Source organism: Falco naumanni, chromosome 2, assembly GCF_017639655.2.
Source record: "Falco naumanni isolate bFalNau1 chromosome 2, bFalNau1.pat, whole genome shotgun sequence".
Taxonomy (NCBI): Eukaryota; Metazoa; Chordata; class Aves; order Falconiformes; family Falconidae; genus Falco; species Falco naumanni.
Genome location: NC_054055.1, coordinates 56,705,303 through 56,730,822, shown reverse-complemented (window position 1 = coordinate 56,730,822; position 25,520 = coordinate 56,705,303). Strand labels below are relative to the sequence as shown.

The 25,520-nt window shown below is 38.2% G+C and overlaps 1 protein-coding gene across 1 annotated transcript in view; it reads left to right on the top strand.

The window, feature by feature from the left end:
* ABCC4 (ATP binding cassette subfamily C member 4) overlaps positions 1–25,520 on the top strand; it is a 159,538-nt gene that overhangs the window by 47,872 nt on the left and 86,146 nt on the right. Inside the window, exons 14-19 of the mRNA XM_040584392.1 lie at positions 7,626–7,722; positions 8,810–9,025; positions 10,836–10,976; positions 12,353–12,390; positions 12,753–12,853; positions 15,845–15,991. Of these exons, the coding sequence (XP_040440326.1) occupies positions 7,626–7,722; positions 8,810–9,025; positions 10,836–10,976; positions 12,353–12,390; positions 12,753–12,853; positions 15,845–15,991 (740 nt within the window). The remainder of the gene's footprint in view (positions 1–7,625; positions 7,723–8,809; positions 9,026–10,835; positions 10,977–12,352; positions 12,391–12,752; positions 12,854–15,844; positions 15,992–25,520) is intronic.

Genomic DNA, 25,520 nt, shown 5'->3' with positions numbered 1-25,520 from the left:
GTATTTGTGTATGTATATGGAAATATGCATATGCACATATATATATATATAAAAAAATTGCTTTTCATTAACTTTTAACAATGGTGATCCTTTGAGACCTGTAGTCTTTGTAAGGGACAGCCATACAGATACAGTAGCATATTTTCTTGTATGCCAAAGTTAGGAATAGCCTGTGATGTTTTAAAAAAATAATTCAGCCATGCTTGGATCCCAAGAAATTTCGTGCTCTCCCTGTGCATCTTTGTAAACATATTTCTACAGATTATATGGATTCAGATCAACTTTGGATAGAAATTAAATTGTGTCCCATCAGTGATCCTGACTAAAAAATGGTGGCTTTAAGAGTGAGATTTATGTTTCATCAGTCTATTGAGACACATGATCTTCTCTAGGTTTTGTTCTTCCTTTGTATCTTTTCCAGTGACAAGAGCTGTGTGCCAGTCTCAGCTGATGATCAGCATGATTTCTTTCTGTTTGTTCTCTGTCCTCGTGAGAGTAGACAGAGTTGCAGGGCAGTTTGGGATTCTTTTAAAATCAGACCTAAAATTGTGGTGATGCTTGGGAGAAGTATGCACAGGTGTATCGTTCATACTATCAAACAGAATTCTGCAATTTTATTTTTTTTTTTCCCAAAACAGGAAGCTGTTGTGAATGTATGGTCGTTTGTCTTTTCTCTGTCAGTTTTGCCTCTGGAAATAGATAAAAGCTGCAGAAGAAATCACTGCATTTATCACAGCACAGTAATGAACTTTAGCATCTATTCAGATGGGACGCCTTGGTACTAGGTGATGGGCTCCTGTAGGAACTCAAGGGACATGTAACAGGACAGTGGGTCATGAGATAACTATATGTTGAGGTTGACAAGAGTGTCACCTGGCAAGTTGACCAGGTCTCCTGAAAGACAAAGTCTGTCCATTGCCATCTGAGGTAACCGAGCGTTTGTATTCACCAGAGGGAATGGAGCAGGCATGGTTTTGTAGCAAAGATGTCCATCATAATTGCAGGAAAAGGTAAGGAAGAAATGAACTGATGACAAAGGAGCGTAGGAAATTCCATCATGCAAAGTGCATGGATTAAGAGATCCTGAATTCCTCAGTGCATTCTTACCTAAGCCCCAGAAGTGCTTGAGGGGGAAGTAGGGAAAATGAGTAAAAAGATTTTTCAATTTTTTTTTCTCTTTTAGTTAATATGCAAATCTGAATATTTACTTTGTCTGTTTAAAGTAATTTGTTTTTTGGAACCTTAGGAGTCCATGAATGCTTCCAGTCTCATATCTCTCGAAGTGGGCTATGCTTGTAAATCTCCTGTAAGATCAAGGAAAAAGTGCTATTATGGTGGTGTAGCTAATGAAAAGCAAGTGGAGCTTTTCTGCTAGTTTTACAGGACTGATAAAAGCTACCATGTCTCATTTCTGTAGAGGGACTACAGATGCAATCAGTGTGTCAGAGGAACCAAGCAAAGATAACCCTGGCATGTATTTGCCAGTGCTGTGTTTAAAGGCATAGGCATATTACATAGTTTGTTCACTGATGACAACTGTACAGGCGAGCTGGTATGTAAATTTAAGGATTTTACTCTGCTCATTTCACATAGGATCTCTCTAAATCAAGGTTATCTCTAAGGCTTCCTACTTCGTGTTTCACAGCTGATCTGTGCTAATTATGCCTCTGCAGTGGCTTAGCATGCCACTGCAGTGGTTACAGCCCTAATGAAAAGTACTGGGCAAACTGGAATGCCCTATCTCTCTCTGTTGTTTGGTTTTTTTTTTTCTTTTTTTTTTTTTGTATTACAGGTGTTACTGTTTAAAACATATTAGTTATACCTTTACATTTAGACGATACAATTGAAATTCCTTAAGCTTTGTTGTGTTTATTGTAGGGAATATGTTTAACAGATATGAATATATTGTAGTAATGTTGCTTGGGGTTTTGGGGGTTGGGTTTTTTTGTTGGGTTTTTTTCCCCCAGAAAGTGAAAAGTCTGTGATCACTGTACATTGTGTGTTTTCAATGAACTGTAAAATTTTGCAGAAATATGTGTGGTTTTGGTTTTTGGTTTTGGGTTTTTCTTCTGAAATTATGTGATGCAAAAGCTGAAAACCCCACTTGCAGAACCCCAGTGTAGTTTTGTGCTTTAGTGGTCTGTGGGTGCAGTTGCAAAACAGCGTTATGAATACTGTGAAATATGAACCAGAAATGGACTCAAGAGGGAGGTATGCAAATTCATGTAGGAAAAGTTCACAAAGAGCTACTTAAACACTTAAGATTTCTGGCTCAGAAAGTCCCTAGTACATGGATTCTTGAAGCTGGTAATGTGTACCAAAGGAAGCATCACTGTATGTTTGCTTGTGTACTTTCTCCAGCCGTATACTGCTGGCTGGTGCCCAGGACAGGGCAGTGAATTTTGTGGACCAGTGGACCTTACATGTTAGCCCAGTGGAGGCTGGGACTTGTCATGAGATGGAGATAAATGGTTAGCAAGACAAACATAGAAATAATAACAGCATAGTAGAAGTAGGTGGTTTTTTTTGTCTCTGGCAAACATATCTCACACCTCTCCCCCACCACAAAATTTTGTAAACTTTGAAATGTATTAGAGCAACTGGGAGATTGTTCTCCCTAAACCACTTACATTTAAAGGAAAAAGAGAAAAGAAATGTACTAAATAAATTAACGTAACAAAGACTTTATGCCTGTGAGCACTTCTGCACGTGCTTTAATTTAATTTCAGTGGTTATTTCCATTAAAACAAATCTAAGTATTAACTAAAGTTAAACTTGCATGTGAGCTTCCAAAAAGGAAAGACAAAAAGAATGGTAAGGAAGAAAGTGGAATCATTAAAGAAGAGACACTTTGCAGAGGTGAAAGAAAGCTGGTTCTTGGAGATAAAAACTTAAAAAACATTGAAGAACAACTTGTCTCAAGGAACAGAAAACCTGATAGGGAAGGAAGAAGATATGAGGACTCATACACATGAAAGCACCAAGACACTGCCTTTGCATAGAGGAACACTGTGGTGTTATAGGCCCCCTTCTGCGTGAGTGTCTTCTGCTGCATAGTTGGCAGTACCAAAGCTCAAGCTGATTTTTTTTAAATTGTATTGGAGTTTGCTGTCAAAGTGCTATGGGTTTTTTAAGTGCATGATAATATACTGTTACTTAGGTTCGTTAACTTAAAATATTGTTTGTTTGGTTTTGTCGAATTGGAAGAGTGTAATTTCTGGAGAGATGTATCCCGAGTCCAGTGTTCCTGGTGATGAATGGAAGTCATTGATGCTACATTTTCATGTGATAGAAAACCAGGCAATGCTTCAGGCAGTTCTGGAGATAGACAAGGATTTGGAAAGTCTGGATTACAGGATGTGAATTAGTAGATGAATGCAGCAGGGATAAGTGCAGAGTGTTGACTTCATGAGCACACAATGAGCAGGGATCAGTATCATGGCAGTTTTATGGCAAAGGAGGGGCAGATTGCAGTAGATCACAAATCCACTATGAGTCAGCAATGCCACGCTCTTGTTAAGGAAACTGCGCCCTGGGATTTATGACCTATTCTATATCTGGCAGTACAGGTAAAGTAATCCTCCTAGTATGTTCTGTACTTCTAAGGTCTCAGCTGTAATAATGCTTCAGTTTTGTGCACTTCCAAAAAACGTAGACCAGCTTCAGACTCCAGTGTAGCCCATCAAGAACATTCAGGTGTCAAGGGTGGGAGTGGGGGGGAATAAAAGCAAATTGTTACTTTAAAGGGAAAAAAAAGTATTTTTGAGGAACCTTTTTTTTTTTTTTTTTCCCTTTGCCTGGAGGTGAAAGACGTAATATATGAAGGGGCTGTGTACACAGGAATAAACTGGTCTACTGACCTTTGGGAAGTAGTGGATTGATTACACCAAAAGATATAAACTTGGTCTTTAGAGAAAAATTATGTAATAGTGAAGGTGGCTTACCCATGGAATACATTTTCAAGGATGTTGAAATTTCTGTTGTTGAGCTTAAACAGGCGAAACAACCCATCCAACATCTGTCAGGAACACTTTTAAGTTTAAATTGGTTCTTACTTGGACAGAGGATGCAACTTTCATAATCCTTTCATCCCCTTTTTCCTTGTACTGAAGAGGCTGAAGAACCTCTGGATCATCTCTGTCTGGATCTCACCTGACTGTCTGCACGTGTGTTTCTGTATGCACTTGTGTATTTAATAAATGTGGCAATGGCAACTGCAGTATGTGCAGTAATTTGTCTTGTCATGCATTAAATATGCTCACAGTCTACAGAGTATGCCTCCTGAGAGTAACAGAGAAGCACAAGAAGGTGAACTTTGTGCGATTTTAGACAGCAAGTAAAAAGGTGGTGGCAGTTGTGGGTGCAGTCCAGCAGATATCTGAACCCTTGGACCAGTTATGTCCTCTGCTGAAGCAGGCTTTCCCTGGATTCTCTGTATTGTCAGTGAGAAAGGGAGACAGTGTCAGATGGTGGTTCACCTAGCATTGGATGTTTCACCTAGAACTGATGGTTGCTTTTCTTCAGCCACACAGAGCAGTATTTCTAGAAGTAGATGTGTGATGAAACTAAGCCTTAGTGAACCAGTTAAAAACATAAACACTTACGGACTATTTTAGGTTGGTTCTTTTTCAGTTTGAAGACAATACCAAGTTTTCACTAAGAACAATTCAGTGTGCTCTCTGAGTTTTGTGCCAGCCCTTTTATCACATTCGGTTTTGCTGAGCCTCTCTTAGAACTCTGGCTTCAGTTTTCTGTGGCAGCCAAGGCACCATACAAAGTTGATGCTCACTGTAAACTGCAGAATGGATGTTATCAAGTGGGAAAGAGAATACTGGAAAAAAAATAATAAAAATAGGTTTTGAGCATAAAACGCAAGTAGTTTGTTTTGAAACTAATGTTAAGTATCTACTTAGTATTTTACTAGTTTTGCAACTGGTGTGCTTCATGATGATACAGTATTTTAAATAGCAAAATTTTCTAGTGAGCTGTCTGAGCAGTGAGTTGTTTAACTTGGTAATAGATCTAAGTATATACTCTTTGTTGTGATTTTTCCTGCCTGTGCTTATGCCAGTGAATCGTGACAACAATTTTTCTGCTTACCTGTTATCAACAAACTATTCAGCTAGCTTCTTTCTACCCAGATAGACATGAAATCGAGACTTGTTGTTTTTTTTCAAAATTTTCAATTGAGTGAACTGATACATCAGTGGAAATAAAAATTTCCACAGAGGTCATTTTTACCTTCTCTGCTGAGATCAAGATCATGCAGGATGCTGTGCTGACAGCTCTGACAGTTCTAATTGGTTTGCTCTGATGCAGTGATAACCCGCGCTTTTTTTCTCTTCTTTTCTCCCCCCTCCAAATGCAAACTTAAAGCGCAGTGGGCTTACAGTGACTCAGGATCAAGATTTTAAGGTTTTTCAGCCATCGGATTTTCTAGTGGCTAGTTTGTGCCTGTAAGCTGTTAGACATACATCTGGCACACAGAAAATTCAGTGATCAAAGTGGTGTATAGGCTGTGAAACTATGTAAGGGAAACATAGATCTCTTCACAGTGAATACCTGATATATTCTCTTTTGGCGGCTTTACTTTGGGCAAGTAAATGTCCTGTAACCGCTCAGATCTTTGTCCAGTTCTCTGGATAGGTTTTGTTGAAGATTATGTTTTGTTGTATGTCTTCAGCTGGTGCTGTAGTTGCCATGTAGCTTGTTTAGTGACTGCTTGGAGAGTGGACAATAACCACACCAGAATAATGCTCCTACAAAGAACCTGATGTATTAATACTTGCAACTGGCCAAATAGTTATGCGGCTGGAAGTACCTTAATTAATTGTTATCTTGGCCACCTGAGAATGATATGGTTTTATAGTTGTTCCTTGAATGCTGCATAGCAAGCATGTAACTTTCTCGGGAAGCATGTTTCTTTTAACTCAATTTTACTGCACAGTTTACTTGGAACGCTGTAATATACTTTCTGTATGTAATTATGCTGACTAGTACTAGTGTTAACCATTTTATAGTACTGTACTTACTACAGTCTTTGTAGGAGTGATAAAACAGGCGTTAAAATCTGTGTAGGCGGTTAATTTGATATACAACCTGAAATTATGAAACACAGTAAGCAATATGATATCATTGCTGTTAAGACCATGTTATTTTTTTTCCTTATTCCCCTTACTGTTTATTTGCATTTCTGCATTGAATTTGGATTGCTGTGGTTTGGCTTGTGTTTTTTTAGAGAATGGGGAGAGTATTGGGGTGGTGGTCGTGGTGGTGTTTGTTTTTCTTCTGTAGTGAGTGCCACTCTCCTGTATCATGTTGGCAAATGGGTGTTAGCTTGTGAACCAACAGGAGTGAATCTGTGGAGAAAAACACGCCATGCCAAGGTCCCCGTGTAGTTCAGAATGTTCTGCTTTGAGCAGTCTGTATCCTGGCTCTTCAGGCTTCATTCCTCATCAGCAGAATACTGGTGAGGGGTGCTACCAAAGTGTGTGTTCTCACTTGGTTTTCTCTAGAAGTCCAGTTCATGGGCCCCCAATACCACTCAATAGTATGAGCAACAACAGATTGAGACAACTGGGAGATGATCTTCAGAAAGGCACTCCTGATCCAAATGGAAAATGCTAATGTATATACCCTCACAGAACACTTCAGTTCTAGACAATACCGGTTTTGCTTGTTTTCTTAAGATAGCAAGTAATTGAGAAAGGGGCATCCTCTCAAAGTGTTGTCTCCCTGTTGTGTTACTGTGGGAATGAAGGCAATGAGAGTGTTGGTAGTGTTGGATCTCAGCTGTGTCTGTGCTCTACCTGTTGTACATAAAGAGCATGCTTGCAGACTTCTGCACTTGTAAACTGTTGCTCCACTGCTGTTTTTAGGGGTGTTTTTTGGCTCTGTTGGTTTTTCAAGGCTTTGCTGAAAAGATACCAGGTATCTTTTCTGCTAAAAATGTATGGGATTGAACTGTACTTGCCCACTGGTTCTGATGTGCCCAGTCCCTCCTTTTTCATTTCTGTCTTCAAATCCCAAACTTTTGAGGAAGCCTTTAGGGTAAGCAGGTATTGATAGAAGGAAGGTAAGCCCTGACTCCATGGGAAAAGGTCAAAGGCGGCTGAAGGCTCTTGCTCCTTTATCTCAATATCTACCTGGATGTAGCTCAAATCTGTTTACTTCTGGAGAACTCTCAATGGCTCACTGTTACAGTTGCTCTGAAAGCTTATCTCAAATAAGTTACTTTTGTTGGCTGTATTTTTCCATAATTGTCTACAGTATGTTGCCCTGCTTTCTCTGTCCATTTGTTTAAGTTTTGTTAAATACCCTCTGCAATTCAGCTTACGACATGTGCATTTGTTGGGGGGATGTTTAAGACAACTTTACTGAAATACCCTTAAGATATTTTCTCCTCTTTCACCCCAGACCAGAAATAAGAAATTATTTTACCCTACCTTGAAAACTTGAAGTTAAATGAGGAACATGTTTGTTAAGTGTAATTTTTATAAATCTAACAAACACGAGCATCTTTTTCTTACTTTAAACACTGTATAAATGAATAGAAGGTGTTTTCCAGAAAGTCAAAACTATTTAGGACACTTCACTTTTTAATTCATTTTTCCATCTCTTTGCAGATGTATTTGTCAGGCCTTGCATCAGAAGATCTCTGTTTTGGTCACTCACCAGTTGCAATATCTCCGTGCTGCAAATCAGATTCTAATTTTAAAAGATGTAAGTGATTTCATTGTCTATGCTTTTATATCTCATACTTTCTAATTATCCTTTTTAATCTAAGAATGGAAAAAACCCAAAGATTTTTATTTTTACTTTGTAAATACATTTTCTGTCTACTAATGTTTATATATGTTTTTTGAGATTTATAATTATTAATGAAATAAGGTGATTTTTTTCTTATAATACCTTCCCTGAAATTTTTTTCTGAATTTATCGTGCGTATACTTCATCTTACATACCTGTTTTTATCTTACATGTGTATAATATACTGTGAGAGAATTGTTTTGAGACTATGTTAATGCTTTGCTTTTATTCTTGTTTCTTACACTTTTGTGTGAATTAAGAACTGTTGATTTTGCAGCCAGTCCCCTTTTTAAATCAAGTATGAGAAATGGTCACAGATACCTTTGAGAATGAGCAAGCTTCAGCAAAACTGGTTCCTTACAAACTTTGTTGTACCAGTTATTCATGGGTAGAGGGGAAATGCAAGAACTTCAGCTGATTTTTTTATTTGTTTTTGTAAGGTTGGGTAGTGAAGTATATGAAATTACTTTTGATGCGCCACAAAGTTGCAAAAAAGGACACTAGCAGTCTTTTTCCTCCCATTAAGGTCTCTTTAACAGTTACAGTAGCTTTCTAGAAATGAGTTTGTGGTAGAGCTGTAAGAAATGTGCAAATAGTCTGTGTTGTTCTGTGAGGACCAGAAAATTAAGCTGCTGTTTACCCCTAGTCTGGAGTAACATAAAAGAGTGATGGTTATGTATGTAGTTCAACAGCTTGTCTTAAAGCTGCATGGCTGTCTCCCACAGCTTCTCCAAGGAGGTAACTCTCATCTGGCTGTAACTGGAACTTTTGTCATCCCATGTGCTCCTTGGCCTGGTTAGCTGGGAAGGGACTGGTTAGAGGGTGAAGAACTTGTTTCTGCTCTTCTAAATGAGGAACTGACAGAGGCTTCAGCTCAGTCACTGCAGTGGGATGTGTGCTCAGCAGCTGCAGTACCCCAGAGGCAGCAAGGATAGATAGGAAAAATTGTCCTTTACAGAAAGTATATAATGAAGATAATCAAAGCTTATATTAATTGTAGGGTAAAATGGTGGGGAAAGGTACGTATTCAGAGTTCCTGAGATCTGGCATCGACTTTGCTTCCCTTTTGAAAAAAGATGAGGAAGTAGAACAGCTGTCGGTTCCAGGAACCCCCAACCTGAAGTCTGCCCGGAGCCGAACCTTCTCGGAGTCATCTGTTTGGTCCCAGGATTCTTCTGTCCACTCACAGAAAGATGGAGCAGTGGAACAACCACCTGTGAGTGCTCAAAGATAGATGTGTCTCAGTTCTTGTCTGGCTGGTTCTTAGCTTAAACTTTGTTAAGGGATTTCCCTGCTGCATTTTAATTTCAAGGATTGTTGGATTGCATTAGTAGGTGAGATCTCGCCCATGGTGGGTCTGCCCAGCGCTGTGCTTGGCTGGCAGTCATGCCACCTGGGCTGTAGAGGGCAGGCATCCCACAGCTCTCTGCTGTTCTGTTCAAATCCAGCAGAGTGTGTTTGTTCAGGTTCAGCATCAGCTCTGTGGCATGCAGGAAGCATTTGTATAGGTGTCCAAAGATACCGCACTGTGCTTCTTTCATCCTGTTCTCTGACAGCCTTGCTTTGAAGGGCAAATACCACTGTATTGGGTGGTTTCTGTGTGTTTGTGCAGTGCTGAACTCAAATTAATGCTTTCCCTGGAATCCTGAGCTCTGGGAAGTGCATGCAGAAGTGGTGGCTTTATACAAAGTCTACATTTACATGGCTGGCATTAACATACCCACATGATCTTGAGCTGGCCTTGAGGGGGTTACCTTGGGACACCACTGTATTGCTCTGCGCAGCCCTTCTGTTGGCGAAAACAGAACGCTTTGTATGGTACCAGCTTGACTTCCGAGTGCTTTGTTATCTTTTGGTCTGCAGGGTGCAAAAGCAGCCATAAGGTTGCTGTACCGTAGGTGGCCTTCTACTGGTGTGTTTGCATTCACATAAAACAGTGCAGGAGCCGTGTAACCCTGCTAGGCTTGTGCTAGCACTGCATCCATGAATCCCTCTGTGTCCCTGATGATTGTCAGCTTCATGCAATCAATAGATATTATTTATTTTTCTTTTCTATAATGAAAAGCAGTGAGATTTTTTTAAAAAAAGTGCTAAAGACTTTTTGGTACCTTTTTGGAGGAATGGGTTTATGCCCAAAAGCAGTAAACTTATCTGATATTATCAATATCCCAGTGGTGACTCCACTATTAAATCCACAAAGGCGTGTCAAACTTCTTAACAGCGCTAGAGCTGTTGGACTGGGGGGGAGGTCAGCTGGAAAAACAAAAAACCCAAGATAGGTTCTCTTTTATGAGCGAGTAGGTGGGATTTCTCCTTTCACATCTAAGTCAGGTCTGTTGATTCTACTGCTCCTGTACACCTATGTCTGCTGACAATAAAATCAAGTGTTACGTGTCTGCTGAACTGGCACTAGTTTTTCTATCACATTTACTGAAAAAAAAAAAAATCAGAATTTTGAATAGTTCTTTTTCATCTTTATGCCTGTCTCATTTTTTCCTTTTCTGTCTTTCAGTGTCCTTCATCCATTGTTTGCCTAACATGATTTCTTATTTATCATTTTACTTGTTTTCCCTATTAACAGATGCTTTGTTGGTACTTACAAGGAGGTGATTAAAACTTTATGGGTAATTTGTTACTTTGGCCATATGTGGATTGATTTTGGTGCAGGCTTGCAGAAGAGTATTTACTTTAAATACTTTCTGAAAAGGAAAGGTTATATACACTTGCATTCTGAAAACAGAACCTTTCCTAAGTCAAGGCTTTAGTTTCCAGAGTTGTTATGGCTGAAAGTAATATATATGAAAAGAAAAACCTGGTGTAGAGGTCAGTTAGAGTAAATATTTCTGTCTGTAAATGAAGTCATGTTACATTCTGTGATGCAATGCAAAGTAAAATCCTCACAGTGTCATCTTGCAGAATAGATTTTTTGGTATTACTGAACCATGACTTTGAAGTGGCTTCGTTTGAGTCTGTAACTGCAAGGTTGATTTTTTTTTTTTTTATTTCTGGGTTTTGTTTTTTTTCAGGCTGAAAATGCACTAGCTACAGTGCCAGAGGAGAGTCGTTCTGAGGGAAAAATAAACTTCAGAGTTTACAGAAAATATTTCACTGCAGGAGCAAACTACTTTGTGATTTTTATGCTTTTACTATTCAATATTTTGGCACAGGTAAGTTCTTGGAAGCCACAAATAGTATTGCATTTTGGGTTTGCCTTTTTTTTTTTTTTTTTTTTTTCCTTAACAAAGCATATGCTTGTTAGTGTGATGTTTCATCTAAAATGTTTGGGAGAATTCCGTTCTTTAATAATTTTGTAGTATACTCAATCAAATTTTATATATCATCATGGAGTTTTGGTACAGCATTGTGAGGTCTTGCACTGATCCTTCAACAGTTTTAATACGTCAAAATAATTATTTCACTGGTAGCATGGCACAGAAATTGTAAGCCAGTCTTAATTTTTAGAGACGGAGAACAAAGTCATAAGATGTATAAGGCAGTGTTTAACAGATACGAACAGTCAGTATATTTCCAGTTGAGGAGAGTAAAGAGCCTTACTGGGTATGGGAGGACGGAGTCCGACAGAAGTGCTAAAAGAAAAGCTTGTTTGCTCATAAGGGCAGGTTATGAGAAGGACTACAAGGAGGGTCACTGTTTGGCAGGTTAAGAAGGTGAGGAAGAGGATAGGCAAATATTGTGTGCAATGCAGACTGCAGCAGGTATGTAAAAGAATTTTTAAACAAGGGAAATGGTTTTGAAACTTACTGAAAGAAGTGATGAGCTGAGGAAGCTGTGTGAAGCTAGCTTATTGCCTTTTTCTGTTTCCTGCTGAGAAAGCTTAAATTCATTTCATGGAGTGATTGGTCTTGGCTGTAAAAAATAGTCTATATATTTAGACGTGTTACTTCCTTTTGCTTGTCCTTGAATTGAGTCTATTGGAAAGATAGCTGAGCAAGATCAAATCTCTGCAGTAGACCGCCCAGAACCTTAAATTCATGTGAGCAGAGGTGCATTTTGAGATAAATAACCCTGTAACAAGCTTGTAGTCACCTCTCGGCACAGAAGGAAGATGGTAGTAGGAGTTTTTCCCTTCTTCTCTTCTCTCATCCTCCTTCAGCCCTGTTTCTGGTAATTATCTCCTGTAAACACAAATTTCTGGACTGGTAACATGAGAAAGTTTGTTAATCAAAAAGCATTTTGGAATATCTCTAGTAGCAAATTTTCTAGGAACTGAAAAAATAGTTCTTTAATGTGCAATTAACATATATTAAGAAGAGCTACTGTATTTTGTTTGCTTAAGTGTATTGCTTTCCTTTAGTTTGCTATCATGTAAGGTAATTTAAGGTAACTTCTTTCTTTGTAGAGGATTCTAATGCACCTTCTAATGTGCTTTGCAAATTACTGCTGGTCTTGAAAGACTGGATAGCATACTTTCCTGAGTATGTGATGTTTTCCCAGAGAACTTGAAAGAATAGCAGGGAAGTTTAATTTTCTAATGTTTTTTTCATTTTGTAAGATGATTCTGTATTTGCCTCTTTTACTCAAGGTGGCATATGTGCTCCAGGACTGGTGGCTTTCTTACTGGTAAGTTGATGATAGTAACTGGTTGGTCATTGCTGCCTTTTCAGTCAGGTGCTGTTTATCTAACAGAAACCAGTGTTGCACAGATATTAGGGGCAGGTGAAACCTGTTCTAGGAAACTTCAGAATAAGCTTGATTTTTTTATGATCTCCACGTGTTTTGTGTCTGGGGAAAAATTTAAACTTTATGCTGAAGTGTAGCCTGTGATTGCTACTCCTCATGGTGTGATGCATGACAACATCAGTATGTGGGATCTTGTGAACTAAAGGTTTCAACAGAGTTGAATCTAGAAATAGTTAAACATGCTCATGAATATTTGCAAAATGTGATTTGTTGATTATTATCTTTTGTATGCATTTCCACAGGGCAAATAATCAAGAAAAGCTGAATGTCACAACAAATGGAAATAGTGGGGCAAATAAGACTGAACATCTAGACCTTAACTTTTACTTGGGAATTTACGCAGGTAATCACATATGTATGTGTGTGTGTCTGAAGAACTATTTATTATATGATCTGTCATAATAAAGAGTCTTGAGATGTACAAAGGAACAGCAATGCAGGGAAATGTGATTTCTAGCAGTAACTGAGTAATGTCTTACCAGATTAGGAGCCTCAGTCTTGCTTCCTGACTAAATTAATTGGAATAAATGAAATTAAAAAATCTAACAGAAGAAACAGGTTGAATGCTGACTCTTAATTTGCTTTGCCTGGATTTTGGAAAGTAAACTAGGAATTGAGTATTCAAAAAGTCAGTCACCGTAAGGTTGTGGTTATTGTCTATACTAATAGGTCATTGAGCTAAATCTTGTCATTATATGGATGGGCAAGAGGGATTAAAAATGGATATTCATTCTGCGGTGTTCTAAAACTTGGCATGGCTACATTCCTTTTGAAGTGCCATAGCAAAAGAACTGGTGTTTAAAAAGCATCCTAGATGGGTATGCAAAGCAGGATGTTAAAGAACATTTTAGTATATTTCAATAGGTAGCCATATGCTTCTGACTATCTAGTGAAGGGCATCGATCCTTGTATTCAGACACCCAAATATCTTTAAATAGTGCTTTGAAATGTAGTAAAAATTGGCATAGTACAATTGTGTAGAAATACACTCTCACACTTGCCTATTTAGCACTTATAGTGATGTACAGTTTTGTATGCTATGGTAATTTCTTGATGGAGATGTAAATAATAGGTCTGAAAAAACAGGTGGATTACCAGAAGAATATGCATTGAATGTATTCAGAAACGTCTCTCATGGGTGAGAGGATAGGCAGAGGATTTTTTGTTTGGGGTAGTTTTTCAGGAATTCAGCTGATGTAAGTGCTTGACAGAAAACATTGTGCTTGGCCTGGGAAGCAACGGTTTAGGAGCCAGATAAATTTGGCTCTTATTTTCTCTGTGTAATGTTTTATTTTGTGAGCTGTTCCAGTGGACTGCACAGTATGATTAAGTATGGAAAACTTGGCTTTCTCTGACCATATAACCTAAACCATGTGATGGAAATTTTTATCTGTTAAGGCAAATTTTGTTCTAGATGACAGAACAAAGGGTTACCTTTATATTGAAATGTTCAGATGGGTTAGTGAGCTATTTGGAATAGTTGAACAGACAGCAGTGACTTAGCTACACAAGATTTTAAATAAAGTTGAAAAAGTTATAAAAAGATAGTACATTTCATATGAAGTATGTAATAATCTAACTTACCTTTTCCTATAGCTCTGAAATTCTATAAAATAATTTAACATTTTTATTTCTGAGTCTCAGTGTTTGGAAAAAGAAAAAAATGACCAAGGTAGCTCCTTCCTAGTCCTTGTTGTTTCCATGAGACAAAGATTTAGAAGAGTAAAATTACTGTTAGTGGGAAACCCTGCTGGCCAGAACTGAGGTACCATTTCCACACCTTTTTGGTAAAGTGAGTGTGCAAAGAGTCCTTGCCTCTCATATACTGAGGTGGTGAGCTTGTAAACGGGGAAAGCAAAAACCTTTGGCATGAGACAGACCAAAAGAAGGACTTGAAAAGTAAGTCTTGGTCCTCCCTCTTCTTGCCAGCCATTAGGTCTTTTCAGATGATTCATTTGGTGAGGGTCATGCCAACAGCTTCCAGTGGCTTCCAAGGCTGAGTGAAGTTGTACAGAAATGTGGGGTTCCTGGGACATGCTCCCTCTCCTCCCATTGCTCCGTGCAGACTGCTGTTAGGCATGGGCTCTGCCACAGACTTCTGCTTGGTATCTCTTCTGCTCCCTTTTTGTGTGACACAGCTTTCCTGTTTGGTTATGTGCAGTTACTCTTGGAAAGGTTGTTTTCTTTCACCTGGCCTGGAATACAGTAGTCAGGACAAGGTAAACAAGCTGTCACCCCAGCCCACGTGCTTTTTTCTGAAAAACAGCACTGCACAGAACATGGGCAATAAGCTGCAAGCAGACAAATGAGATAGTGACACCTTTTCTTGCATCCTGGGAGGGCACAGCAGTAAGCAGGATGGAATAACTGATTCACTTAGCTACATCATGTAATTTAAAACCTCACTCTTTCCCAGCTGTACCTGAATTGCATCCAGTTTTAACCAGTGCTTAGAATAGGCAATGCTTTATGTTGATAGTTAGGGTCTAACTTCAGGATGTCCTCAAGGCCTGAGCATCTGGGCTTGTGGTGGCTATGCTTAGTTTCTGGAGCAGATCACCTGGAGCCTGGAAGCACTGCCAAATGTAAGGTTAACACCTTCATTGCCTGGGAAACTGGGCAGCCACGTTGGAGATTATACATGGCAAACAGCAGCAGCAATCTCATCATTCCTTCTTTCTACCTTTTGCCCTGTAGCACCCCTGTCTTGTAAGTGAGATGTACCCTGAAGAAAGACAAACAGTCTGCAGACCAATTCCCCAGAAGGGGCTCTATTTCACATGACATAAAGGATGCATCTTATACTGTGTTGGAGAAATACACATAATTTAAATGATGTGATGTGGTTTACAAGGGGAAGAATGGCATGAGTGGTTTGGGCTGATTGAGAATAACTCAAGGTTGTCTCTAAATAGCCATGTATATATTACTTGGTTAATACCTGCTGGCAAATGTTGACTCTTCACAGTGACCTCTGTAAGCCACAATTATACACACCACTGTGAAATTAATTTCTTAGCGGAGCTCTTAAGCATAAGTTTTTAATACAGACTAACACACATTTCCTACATTTCTATAAAGTAGCAATTCTTTCAAACAAAAAAAAAAAAGAAATTGTTTAAATCAGAGCTATGATAGTAACTGAAGCTAGTGACATAAATATATCTATGTTCTGTGCTCAGCCTGAGTCCCTAGGCTTAGGTTTGCATTCTTGCTATATATAGAAATCAATAAAAATTGGTTTTAGTTCAGTTTTGTTGTTAAATTCTTTTTCTTTCTTTACTGAAAGATTGCTGTCTGTATGCATGCTCTGTCCACGTTTTTTTAATTTCAGGTTTAACAGTGGCTACAATACTGTTTGGCATAATAAGAAGTCTTCTGGTTTTTCAAGTTCTTGTGAATTCTGGTCAAACTTTGCACAACAAAATGTTTCAGTCAATTTTGAAAGCTCCCGTCTTGTTTTTTGACAGAAATCCTATAGGTAAGTTTAATTGAAAAAAAACCTTTAACTTTTAATGCACTTCACTGATTATGTTAACTGTACTATTTCTGGGCAATGATGGTTTTGAGTATTTTTGCACATTTGTTGGGTTTTTTGCTGCTTTTACTTAAAATCTTTAACAGTGTGGTCTTTTTAAATTTAAAAGTCAGAATGTTGACTCCTTAGTGATGGTTGATCTTATGCTCTTCAAATGCATTCTGCAGAAAAACGAATTACCTGTGTCTTTGGTGTTGTACGTTGACCTGCTAGTTGCATTGCTGTTCTGATTCAGTTACACAGGGGTGTCTTTCATATGCTGAATGAATATGCATGTATTTTGTGGGGATGCCTTTCTTGTCCTTTTCTTTGAAGGCTTAACCCCAACAGTTATTCGCCTTTTTTAAAAAAATAATTTTAAGCGTGTGTGGTAATTCACAGTTTTGACGAACTGTGTAGCTTACTGTCCTTCCAGAATTCCAAAACTGTAAAGCTTCCAATTTAAAACTGTAATCGAGATCCTTATGTTCCTCAAAAGAAATGAGAGAGAAGCTGCAGCAGAGTGAAGAGAGTGGGGAAGTGGGGTGGTACTGATTTACTAGCCAGTTTTACATGAGAAACAGAAACCTGAGTATTCAGTCCCCTGAAGAAAAGGAACATAGGCTTATTCTCATAGTTCCAGAAGCCATTTAATGATTGTAAAGGTATATAGGGTTGGTCTTATTGTTTCAGAGAAATGTATTTTCAGGCAAAAAATATTCATGTGGAAAAAAGGTTCACGTCCACAATATGATGAATGAAACATGTACAGTTTCCCCTTAATAAATCTACATCCACAGAAGTTTAAGGCTGTGTTACATGGTCTACTTGTACTGTGGATCTGTGGTAACATAAATTCAAGGCCACTGTAAAGGGTGAGAAGTGAAGCCATAAGCTTAGTGGAGAGCCAGTGAGAGCACATAACGTCAGAAGAAATTGTAGTACTGATGGTGTTTGTTGTCAGATAGGCAGAGATTTTCCTTCTGTGTGTCTCTCTTTTGTCTGTGTGTGCGCACAGATGAGCTCACAGCATATGCAATAACTGTATTTTTGAGGGAATACATAAACATCATGTAAGAACGCCCATAAACCTGGCTCATCATAACAAACCAAGAACTACAGAGTAAGCATCGGGGACAAAGTAGAGTAATAACAGTTTGCTTTGTAACATACTGTGAAGCTCAAATTAGCAGTGCTTTCTAAAAGTAACATTCATAAAAACCTGCCTCTCACTGGTATTCACACAGTTGTGACTTACAGAAGTGTGTTTCTATTTATCAGCAGATATAATAGAAGTTTAACTTCAGTGTGCATGTATTTCTTTCCCTACATCTTTCTTTTGGTCATGGTAGCATGCAAAGGTACTGCTGTTCTAATCTATAGATCTTTTGAGAAAGGAAAAAAGAAAAGGGAAAATATGGCATGTGAGATGATGCTCTTGTTCAAAACTGCAGCATCTAGCAGTTCTGAAATTCTCTTTTTAACATCTGTGTTTCGTTGTCTGATTTACATGGAGTTTATGCTGTGTGTATTTGAAGGTGCTATTTTTTGCATTGGGATGAGATTTGTTTTAATACGCCTTACTATGAAAGATGTACTCAAAAGAAAATTTAATTATTAAAGGCTCCTTTTTCTGGGCTTGTGATTTTAACAGCCAAGTCAAATTATTAGTTATCATATACCATATTAGCAAAACTGATACTGCAGTGTCAGAGCTGTCATTTAAATTTCCAGTGTGTTCTCAGGATTTGTGTGAGGTCTCTAAGACCGTAGCAGAGCCTGTTGCTGGACTGATGTTTGCAGTTTTATTTATCCAAAAGTAATCAGCAAAGCTACTACTTTGCTGCTGGAGCCAGTATTTTGAACATATGGTGAACCACGTTCCAAAGTCAAGGAAGGAAACTTAAATAATATCCCAAGCTCTTGATAGTTCTTTTTGGGGAAACAGACTAATGAGCAGCATCAGGGAGTTGACATTAGGAAATGGAAATACGTGGTGAATCATGACATGTCTGTCAGCTCCCAACAGTGTAGCTCAAATCAATCATGGTGAATAAATGAGATTACTTATTTCTAAAAAAAAAAGTATGCTTTGTGAATCAGTTTAGGTTTGAGCCCAAGACCTCTCTTTACAGATTGCATTAGCAATATATAGTGTGGGGAGCGTTGTAGAGGGAATAGTAATGAGCATCTTACCCAGATGATTTAAGAATTTGTAATTTTGGAGCCTGGGTTACATATCAGATACAGAAGAGGAATATGAGGAGCCCTCTCCTTTCTCCCTTGCCACCCAAAAATATTTGTGTGTACACAGATTTCACCTTTCTATAATTTAGCATAGACCTAAAAATAGTTAAAACACTGCTGCTTTAAGTATGTTTTGCATTGGAAGAATCTTATTAATAAATGACTGTCTCTTTCTTTCTTAAGCACTTAATCTAACCCTATTGAGCTGATAATCCTAATTGACTAAAGCTTATTGTGTCATCCAGCATTCAGAAAGAAGGATCAGATATTTATGACTGAAATTCAAATTTATCAGCAGGTATCTATACAGCATCACTTAAACAGCTATAGTGAAACTTTGATGGGAAGTTGGACATTAAGTGGTTGTATTTTAGGCTGACTTGCCTGCGTTTCTGGACAGAACTTGTTTATATTTCGGACTGTAGAATTTGACTCTCTTGAAATTTCCTTTACTTTTCTATCCATATCCCAGTAAGGGAATTGCATATATGTCAAGGTATCTGTAAGGAGGAAAATGTGGATGTTTTCTACTTCATAGTGAATGTCATGTATTTCTCTTCGTGTGTCACTTGCAGGAATAAAGGGGCTGATTTCTGTGCACGTCTAGCACAAGAGGGCAGCATGATCTGTTTTATCCCAGTCTAGCATTACAACAGCTTGTTAGAAGGATAACAAAATTTATCTATTATGTTTTTAGAGATGATATTTGAGGATTGAATTTTCAGCCTCTCCACTGAGCAATAGTAATGTGGTTCTGTTCAGTTGTCCTGATTATCTGCAAGTATAATATTTTCTCTTAATCTTTTACCCATTGAGCTTTTTAGCTTCGTGTAATGCTGAGTTCAGGGACTTTGTGGGCTTTGTAATTAGTGGTATAAATTCTGATAACCCTACAGAGTCTGATGCTTTGGTCCTGTCAAAGAGACCTTCTTGAGCCATTATTTATTTTAATTTCTTTTTCAAGTTGTTTGTAACATTTCAAAACAGATTTGATAGAAAGCTAGGTAAAAGGGACCAGGACTTTAGCAGCAATGACTTGAATTGGGAGTTCCCTCTTTTGAAATTAGTTTCTTATTGATAGTTTAGGAAATGCTAGTTTTGACAAGCTTCAGGATTTGATTCAAGATTACCTGCCTACCTTGTAAATGAATTGTTCTTTTCTGGGATTTGGGGACAGAGATTTCTTTAGAGAAGGGATGCTAATGTTTAACTGCATCACTTTCAGTAATGGTAGTTTTAGTGGAGATCATGTGTAATTTTGAATTGCATTGAGTTTAGGAAACTGAAACCTGCTGCTGCTGTGCTGATGGGTGCTGTAAGAATGAATAAATGAATGATATGCATTAATTTGTTCAGATAAAATAGGAATCACTTCCCCCTCAATTGGTCTAAAATTCAAATTGAACCAGAACCTCTACAGAAATGCGTATGAAAATCTAGCTCTTTTTATTTTATTTTATAATTTTATTTTTATTTTTTTTAAATTGTATCTCTCCAAACTCTTGGTTCTGACAGTCTGTAGAAGGAGGAGAAATCTTTTGACAGACATGACAGCATTTGGGGCCTTCCTAGAAACAGAAAGCTCTGAATTGTGTGATGGTTGTCGTCTACCTGTTAAATTAGCAGATTTTTTTTCCCCACAAATGTTTTGTGGAAGCATTAAATGAACATTGATCCCTTTGGGTTCTTAACTGGACTTTGAGATTTGACCAGGTTATAAAGAGAAATATTTTCCTCTTCTGGCAACCAGAAATGACACGCTGAACTGATACCTAAAAGCACCACATAAAAGCAAACTCCAAATATTAAAAGATAAAAATGTGAAAGCAAGCTGTTGTTATAATGAAGAGTTTGTTTTTCTTTAAGGCATGAGGATTTTAATTATGGTGTTCATAAATCAAGTATTGAAACGCCTAGAATTTGACAGAGAAAGTTTCTTTATAGGATTAAAAGCATGTTCATCAATGCACAAGTGCCTGTCTGCATTTTATCTGACAGAAGCGTCAAATGGGCAATGTTGTTAAAGTGTTTAAACTGTATAATATTTGCAACAAATACGATATTTCAGCAGTCTGAAAATTACAGTGCTGATGACGTTGTTAAATTATCAGTTGAATAGTGAAACTGCTCTAGTTAGTGTACATTAATGTGTGCTTGTTCACACAAGTGATTCTGCTGAACAAGTAGCATGTTTAAACAAGAAATACTGGTCTTAAACCCTGCGATTTACAGTAGGTGGTGTTTTGGCATATCATGCAGTTAACAAGGCAGAGCTTCATGTTAAAATATTTTGTTTGTAGTTTCATTCAGCACTGATATAAATATTCAGTAGCAATGCCAGAAAATGTTTTGTGTTCCTATTTGACTCAATGACTCAATTGCTTTCTTTTTTTCGGGAACAAGATCTGTGCTATCTTGCTGATGCAGTTTTCAGATATTTCCTTGTGGTCAAGATGAATTCTGTAGGATTGTGAAAAACTATACCAGCTCTTTTGACAGCTTTCATGTTCTCCCAAGCTAATAAAAAAACCACCTTGTCCTTAAAGCAGCAGAGGCTTTGTTTTTGACTCGGTGTGCCAAGCTCTAAAGCATGTTCACGTGTGTGCAGGTTTGTTAGTTTATGTTGAAAAGAAGTCCCTATAGGACAGGCTTTTGTTGTAAAATAAAAACACAGGTTCTCTCTTCCGTGTTGGTAATCACTTGCATTTATTGTTATTAAGATGGCAACACAATAGGTTCCATCAATCATCAAGATCCTTAACAACCGCACAACATTGTAAATATTATGTTTGGGTGTTTGAGTGGAACAGCTTGTCACTGAAGTAGGTGTGGTAATTAAAACCTGTTAGGTTGCTTGCTACATGTGTTAAAAAAAAAAAAAAAAAAACTACAACCAAAACACTTTAATGTTTTTTTTTCCTATAACAATGGTGATATGTACTTTAAACCTTATCAGGGCGTGATTATTAAATGATATTTTGTGGGAGTTGCTCATTTACTGTTAGTATTATCATGGCTTTTGTTAAGAGTTTAAGTAGTCTTACGCTTCCATGTGTTTTATCATCACGATGATTATGTCAGGAACCTTATAAAGTTGATTGCTATAGGAGTAGTCTTTAAAGTTAGTAAATAGTACTCTGGAGTTATGTTTACATTTATTATCTATTAGCATAGCTCAATTCAACTCTATCCTATTTTTCTCTGCAATAACAATTGAATGAAACTTGGCCGTAAACTGATGAGAAAGCCCATTACATTTTCAGTTCACTGAGTCAGTGCTCACCCTGGTTATGCTTTATATAGGAGATAAAATTAAAAGGTTTACGGAAAAGCTGTTTGTAGGAGGGGACAGGACATTATTTCATAGGGAAATAGCGTGCAGCTTGTACCGACAACCACTCCCAAGCGCAGTCTCCTGCTTTCCTGGCACAAGATTTCATGTCCCTTCACAGAGATTTTCTATCTTCTTCACATTAAGATCCCCTGGTGGGGAAAACGGCCTGCTGCGAAACTCATTTCTGACCGTATGCTGACCTGCCCAGATACTGCAAAGTCTAGGTTTTTCATTTGCTAAAGCAACTACAGAGAGGGCTGCTCTCGCCCCACCTCAGCCGAGCAAAAAGGAGGCATGGAGGGAGTCGACCAAGACAGAGAAACCTAATTAAAAGTGTTGGCTTTAGAAGACCACGCAGAAGCTGTTCTGAGACATATCTTTCCCGCAAGTGTAGTGGGGAAGTAAAAATGGAGTTATGTTTTAGTCTTGCATAGATAACGGACTGTTTTGATGAGATTTGTGGCAAAGAGGAAGGAAATGTTGGTTGGAGACACTTGAAAACAGAGGGAAAGACTGCAGTAATACTGATGGAAAAACTGCAAGGGGCTTAAAAAGAGGGCCTAGCTGAGGTGATGCAGCTGCAAATAAGCTTTTGGAGATTATCTGAAGGATGGAGGCGCTTTTTTGGTTTTGATAATGACTGTTTTAAATATATACTTTTCTGCTATTTTTAATCTGCTTAAAAATTGTTGGATGCTGCTGTAGCTGCTGTGGATAGCGGGGATTGGAGGTGCCACATGGATAGGACCTCTTCTCTTGCTGTTCATGGATGCCTATTCTGGATGGGAAATGAGCATTTTTGAGAAATGAAGAAAAACTTAAAATAAAAAACACTTTCATTCCACCTTGGCACAAGCTAGAAGCATTTAATAAAAAATATTTTAAGGAAGAGCAGGGCAAGGATAATGAATAGCCAGGTGGTGGGAGCACATATGTGGAACATGAGGAAGGCAGCCTTGATCTTCTCCCTCTGCGATTTAGTGTGGGCCTTGAACCATGTGGGTCCCCCATGCCAGGTGAAAGTCCTGTACATCAGGCTCTTGGCTCTTCTGGGCTCTTTTCCTATGCCATAATCTTTTATTGTTGTTCCGTATGGACACACAGACACAGTTAGACCACTGTGGTGTTTGCAGAAAACCAGAAAAAACAGCCTGTTATGGTGGGGTTTGGGTTTTTTGTTGGTTTTTGTTGTTATTATTGTTTTGGGTTTTATCCTGAATGGCTGTAAATTAAAATAAAACAAATATTATCACAGTGCAAATTCATTCCATTAGCACTGTTCTGCTTTAAACTGCACAGGAATCTTTCTCCCAGGTGATGCTAGGTAATTGCACTGCAGCATCTTGTGAATTAATTAGTCTTTTGGGGGGGGGGTTCTTTTTTTTTTTTTTTCTCATCCACTCCCCCCCCCCCCCCCCCCCCCCCCCCCCCGACCAGATTGCCAGCATCTTGCAAATTATGCAACAAGTGAAGATTAGTTTGTGCCTGTGGTGATCTTGGAGAGTGTTTGGAAACAAAAGGCAGTTCTTGATCCAAAATTAATTTTACTGTAGAAAAAAATGGAAGTTGTATGTGAATCTGCCTTTTCTGGCAATCCAGAATAAAAAAGAAAGGATAGAAATCAACAGTTAGAGAAGTGAAGGTATTGAATCAAGCTCGATTTTAGTGTGCTGTTCAGTTTAAAAATAAAAACAAGCAAAACACAGACTTGATAGAGTTAATTACTAAGCTGTTTCTGAATGGTACAGGAGAACATTACTTGCTTGCTTCTACTCTGTCTTCCCCAGGTATTCTTTTTTTCCCTCAGAATCAGTAGGTACTTTGTCAGAGGCTTTTTGTTATGCATTCAGGTGAATACATGTGGTGGACCTCCTTCAGGTTTTGATTTCTGATGTTATTTTTTGCACGATAATGTTGTATTTGGAGGAGACAACATTATGACAAGCTGTATATGTTAACAGCTACCAGTCTTAAGAGAGCTTTAGAAACTGTTTTAAAATAGCATCCAGCATATGAAGAACACTTTGTTGTTGTTGTTTTATTAGTTGCTGGACAATGGTTCTGTAATTAAAATAGTAGTATGTAGTGGACATTAATTACTACTTGTGGTAATACCAGCCTTGAGGTAGGTAGCTTGAAACTGGAAACTGCAGGTTCATGGAGGTTTGTTTTAATGTTCATTTAAATTTGGGTTCTTGTAGAATCTAGGTGATTCTTATTTGCATATTTTATTGCCATAGCTTTTGATTTTGGCTTGAGCACAATATTTAGTTGTGGTGGTACCTAATGAGAGGCCGTAAAGTGAGGAGATTTCTGAAATGTCTGGAGAAGCTGAGGCTGCTTTAGGCTGTTACTTGCCTAATGTTGGGTAGGAAACTGTATTCACAGAGCCAGCATGTGAAGCAAGCTGACTGGTGTATGGGAGAAAGGTGTCAAAGTCTTTATTCTCAACTGTGGTTCAGGGTAGTAGTGTGTTGTATACCAACGAGATGCTTTTGCTTTCATGTTGGACTTTTCACTGCTGTAGAAGACTCAGCAGTGACTACTGACCTGCTTGTCTTCTAGTTGTAGCATCCCCTCATCCTTTCTCATTTGCCAGTTAAAAAAAGAATAGAGAGGTCACTAATACTCCTCAAACTTGAGCTGTTATCATGCACTACTTGTGCAACATTTATGACATTCGAAAGGAGGTTTAGAGTTAAACTCCTTGTAAGTTCATAGTTTTTCTGTCCACTGGTATGGTCCTTGTCAGTTCTCACCCACTGTGTACCTGAATTTATCCTCTTGTGTTCCATGTCTGGGAATGCTGCTCTTCCATCTCTGCCAACGCCTTTACGCTGTCTTCTGCATATATCCTGCCCTCTTTCAAGTGTAAATCTTCACTAGCCTGTGTCAATGTTGGGGCACAGAGTGCAGAATAATCTGAAGGTGTGTGGAAAACTGAAAAGGTAATCTGGATCGTGGACATTATCACTGGTAATTATAAAGTATAATGGTTGGAGGCTAGATGGCCTAAGTCTTCTCTTCCTCAGTTTTCTTTTTATCAGATGTGATGAGATTTTTCTCTGTGTGTGGCAAACCTGTGTTCTCAATGAAGTTATTGTCTGTTTAATATGCAAATGATGCAATGCAGAATATTGCTAATTCGTGTGTAGGCAAGAAAAAACCCTCTGCTTTGTGGTAAGCTTTCCTTTATCGGGAGTACATGTTCCTTTGTCCCTGCATGTATTCATTTCTGAGCATAATTTCATGTTCATCAGTTTGAATGTTCACAACCCAAAATGGATACAGTTCAGTCTAAATTTTGAGACAAAGTTCCCACATCTGTTTTTAAGATGTTATAAGTAATTTCTCATACAGGAATACTGATCCTGGCCCATGCTTTCTAGGACATGCCCAGAGGACAGCAGGTGATTAGATGCCAGGGGCATTTGCTCAGTGTTTGTTTTTTTCCCCCCTCTCTCCTTTTTAATATGAACATTTAAAGCTGTAAATAAACTTTACACTATCTCATTGATCTCTTCCTCCAGTGCACTTATTTATGTTTATAATCTGTCAGGCTGGTCTTTAGAGAGAAGGTAGTATCTGTCTTCACTTACAAAGATTGGGTTTAGAATGTTCAATGTTTTATGTGAAGCTATTTTCTTATTACATGGAATAATGAACACTTTCAGAAGTACTGTTGCTGTCTGTCACTTTTGTTTGCTTTCTCTCCCCTCTCAGTGAAATAAGGGAATATATCCTTAATGCTGGGCAACTTAATGAAGAACATTTTGGTTTTTTAGGACCTGTAAACATGAGTAAATCTGTGCATTGCCTAATGACATAGGAGCCTGACTTTCATTCAGTTTACAGAAGGAGAAACTGAAAGCAAACTAAAGTGCTGGGGTTCCTATGCCCGTTCAGACCAGA